This window comes from Limulus polyphemus, unplaced genomic scaffold (assembly GCF_000517525.1).
Source record: "Limulus polyphemus unplaced genomic scaffold, Limulus_polyphemus-2.1.2 Scaffold2426, whole genome shotgun sequence".
Classification (NCBI taxonomy): Eukaryota; Metazoa; Arthropoda; class Merostomata; order Xiphosura; family Limulidae; genus Limulus; species Limulus polyphemus.
In genome coordinates, this window is record NW_013668036.1 from 104,994 (window position 1) to 108,664 (window position 3,671).

The 3,671-nt window shown below is 30.9% G+C and overlaps 1 protein-coding gene across 1 annotated transcript in view; it reads right to left on the reverse strand.

Annotated features, from left to right (window-relative positions):
• The window catches only part of LOC106466926 (retinol dehydrogenase 3-like), a 15,130-nt gene extending 12,921 nt beyond the window's left edge, over positions 1-2,209 (reverse strand). Inside the window, exons 1-2 of the mRNA XM_022395021.1 lie at positions 2,193-2,209; positions 1,209-1,553 (exon numbers count right to left, since the gene is read on the reverse strand). Of these exons, the coding sequence (XP_022250729.1) occupies positions 1,209-1,542 (334 nt within the window). The 5' untranslated portion in view covers positions 1,543-1,553; positions 2,193-2,209. The remainder of the gene's footprint in view (positions 1-1,208; positions 1,554-2,192) is intronic.
• Between the last annotated feature and the right edge of the window lie 1,462 nt (positions 2,210-3,671).

Consider the following 3,671-nt stretch of genomic DNA (forward strand, 5'->3'; position numbering starts at 1 on the left):
TAATATATATATATATATATACTTCAGAGAAAGTATTTTGATGGTTTATATTAATATATATATATGTAGATTGGAGTAGCACTGTGGTAGAAAATGTGAATACCTAGAAGGGCCACATGGCCCATTGTTATCCCTTAGAACTAAAACATAAGATGTATTTATTTCTAAATATAATGTATCCCATACTAATGTATTTAAAAATGTCTTACATTTCTTACTGAAGGTTTAGGTTGTGTTTTGGGTATCCTAGAAATCTTTTATACATAAAATATGTTTTTCATTCTTTGGTGACATTTTGATCTCTATGCTGAGATCTTTCTGATTGTATATTTTAAGGAATAAAATGTTGAAAAGGTCATTTTAATTTTTTGTGAGGACTTAGTGAAGCCTCATTCAAATTGCTATGTATGGTTTTGACTTACTTATTATAAGAAATATATATATATATAATATATATACTTTCTAGAAAAATGTGGAGAAATGTTCAAAATAATAAAGGAATAGATAAGAATGACATACCATCTTAAGTGGTAAGACACAGGGAAATAATTTAAAATTTAACTGGGTATTTTTCAATAGTGTGGTTGGCATTTGAAATAAACTATCAGACCTGGTAGATGAAATGGGATTGGAAGAGTTGAAGAGAAAGCTTGATGAATACCTAAAAAATCAGGGCTATATATAGCAGATAGGTATTTAATAAAATGAATGGGTCCTTGTTGTTTCTCAATTGTTATATTATGAAACTAAAGTCTGACCTAATACTTTCAAACATACCCTGTTTTTTTATATTCATCACAACCTACAAATATCATTACAGTATTTTTAAATTGCATATTTCAATTTTATGTAATTATCAGTTTTCTTAATGCAACATTTGATGCTATTTCTGTAACTAATAGTAACCTCGAAAGGATATGTGAAATAGCAAGTGTCTCAAAACCTTTTTCGTCACACCTCAAATTGGCAATAGTTTCGTCAGCTCTGCACTTGTTCCTTTGAAATTAGCAGAATGATTAAAAAAAATATCTCCTCTGTCAGGTTACCAACATTCTCAGCAACAATAAAATCCCTTAATATGCATACATTATTATTTTACCATGGTATGAATTAAGTACAAACTGTAATAAATTTACTGATAACTGAAAATTATTTTTGTTTAAAATAACTGTTACGTATGTCTACATCACCTCAAAAAGAATACTTACCAGTAATAAGCACAGTTTTATCTTTGGCATCAAGATGGCTTGCAGGTAAAGTTGCATACAAAATCAAACAACCACAGGCAAATCCTGCAAAACCCATATGTCCCTGAATAGCAAACTGGCATAATGGTTCTCCAACAAAAAGAATTACCAAACTCAAAACAGATCTAAAACCAAGTCGCAACTCACTGTTAAGAAATTTCAGTAACACAGATATTCCAAATAGTACTGAAACACATGAATACAGCAGGGAATACATCATAAATGATTCATCTTCTATGCTTGACAAGCCTGGATTTTTTAAAGAACTCAAGTCTCCTCTTTGTTCTATCTCCATTTTTTTTTTTGCTAATTGGAATATATTATATAATTAGAGCCAGTTTTTGTATTATTACTATTAAAAATATGACCTACAAACAACTGCTTTTTAGTTTTTAAATATTTGCTTGATATCATAAAAATTAACCAACAACAAATATGGTATCAAAATATTAAACTCAAATGCAAGAAAAAATAATGCCTAGTTTATGTCATAAATACGCTTATGCTACATAGCCTGTGTAGCGTGTACTCCGACTCTTTATTTTACCAGTTTTTAGAAATAATTTAATATATTCGACAGAGGTAATCAAAATTCATTGAATCCAAACTTTACAAACAGAATGTCAAAAGTTGTATGAATTGACGAAGGAAATATATTTCAACATAATGAACTGTAATACTACTGGTAGTGATAATAGTAATTAGTATTACTAGCCGTATTAATGATAACAGTACGGTTACTGTTAGATAGTGACAATAAATTTGGCAGTTGCAAAAATTGACCTAACCTACACCGAGGCTACAGGTTACACTTTCAGCAATGACGATAAATAAACTAAGCCCACTTGTTCACAAACGAGGCCAAGAGTATCATACTTAAAATTACTCTTTAAGTTGGGCTCTATTTTCAGTGTATTATAATTGCTAAATTAAATCTAATATTACATGATCGACAAAACGTTTTAATGCAGAAGTTGTATACAACACAGCAAACAACAGTTTTAACTAATATCTGCTTTCCCTTTTGTTAGACTATGGATTTGCCCTCAGTCGGTTATGATTGGTTGTTATTTCTGTATTTGAAATATATGTCCGTAATAAAAACTATTCGATGTTTGAATAAAGGGATATCAAACATAACTATTTATTTCGTGTTTCTGATATTAGTAAATTATTTGGATTTAAATAATTTATGTTAAACATTTATTCATTTGTATTAAACTCCCTTTACAGCGCATTCATCTGGTGCCATTTTAATCTTTAAATATCTTCGTCTCATCTTCTGCCTAATCAATCAAGTATCACTAATATTTCACTTAATGAGCTGGTTGCTTTGGTCACCCTTTGGGTTTCTCGACGGAAAGATACATAACTGAAGAAGGTGTCACATCTTTGAAGAGGACATCAGAAAACATGAACCAAGATCTACAAGCCTTTCCTGCTCTCTCTCTCACACAACTTTCCACTACCATTTCCACAGCTTTTCATTAACCTTTAATCAACATCTATTTCCAATTAATATCTCTTTTGGATTAACAACACATTCCACGTGCTGGGCGAAGGAGAACGATTGTTCCTGAGCATCCGATTTAGAAGATCTTGCAACTTTCCCAACTGCAGTCTTTTCCTCCAAACCAAACACCTGTCAAGCTAAAAAACACAAAAAACAAATCAGGTGACGAAGTACACTTTTGATGGCATTTTTGCTTGGTATTTATGCTAAAAATATTCCTTGGAGTATGACGAACATCACTGGAGAGGTTGCCATGCATGGATTTTTGATTTAAGGACACTGAAAGGCCAAAGGTCAAATGAGTACATTTTATTTTTATCGTTTTGGGTTGACTGCTGTTAAACACAAAACTATCTATACAATGGTTTATCTGTGCTCTATCTACCACGAGAAATCAAGACCCATTTTTTAGCGTATTATCGCCGAGCTACTGTGAATTTTTTAGTTGAAAATATAAGTAATATGACATCGCTGTAGATATGCATACTACATTGTATTTCTGTGGTTGAATTTGTGGATGCAAAACATAAAATCGGATTCCAGATTAGGAAAAGGAAAGGTAACTTTATTGTTTACAACTTAAAGTCGGTAACAAGTTTATAAAGAGTACTGAAAGTCCCGATTTAATATCATTTTGTACGAGTTTTATAAATAAGATACCTTTTGGATGCAAAAGTGAATAAATTGTGATTTCTTTTCTACAAATGAAGAAATAAAAATAAGAATAAATTTATCTGTTGTTTTACTATAGCCACATTTTGATCCAAGAAAGCAAAACACTCAAAATACTAGCATTTACGGCAAAAGATGACATTGAAATATATAATTAGAATATTGTTGCGTCATCGAGATCATGTGATTCTCACGCTCTCTACTTTCTAGAATTATCCTGTATATTGGGGAATGTTCTA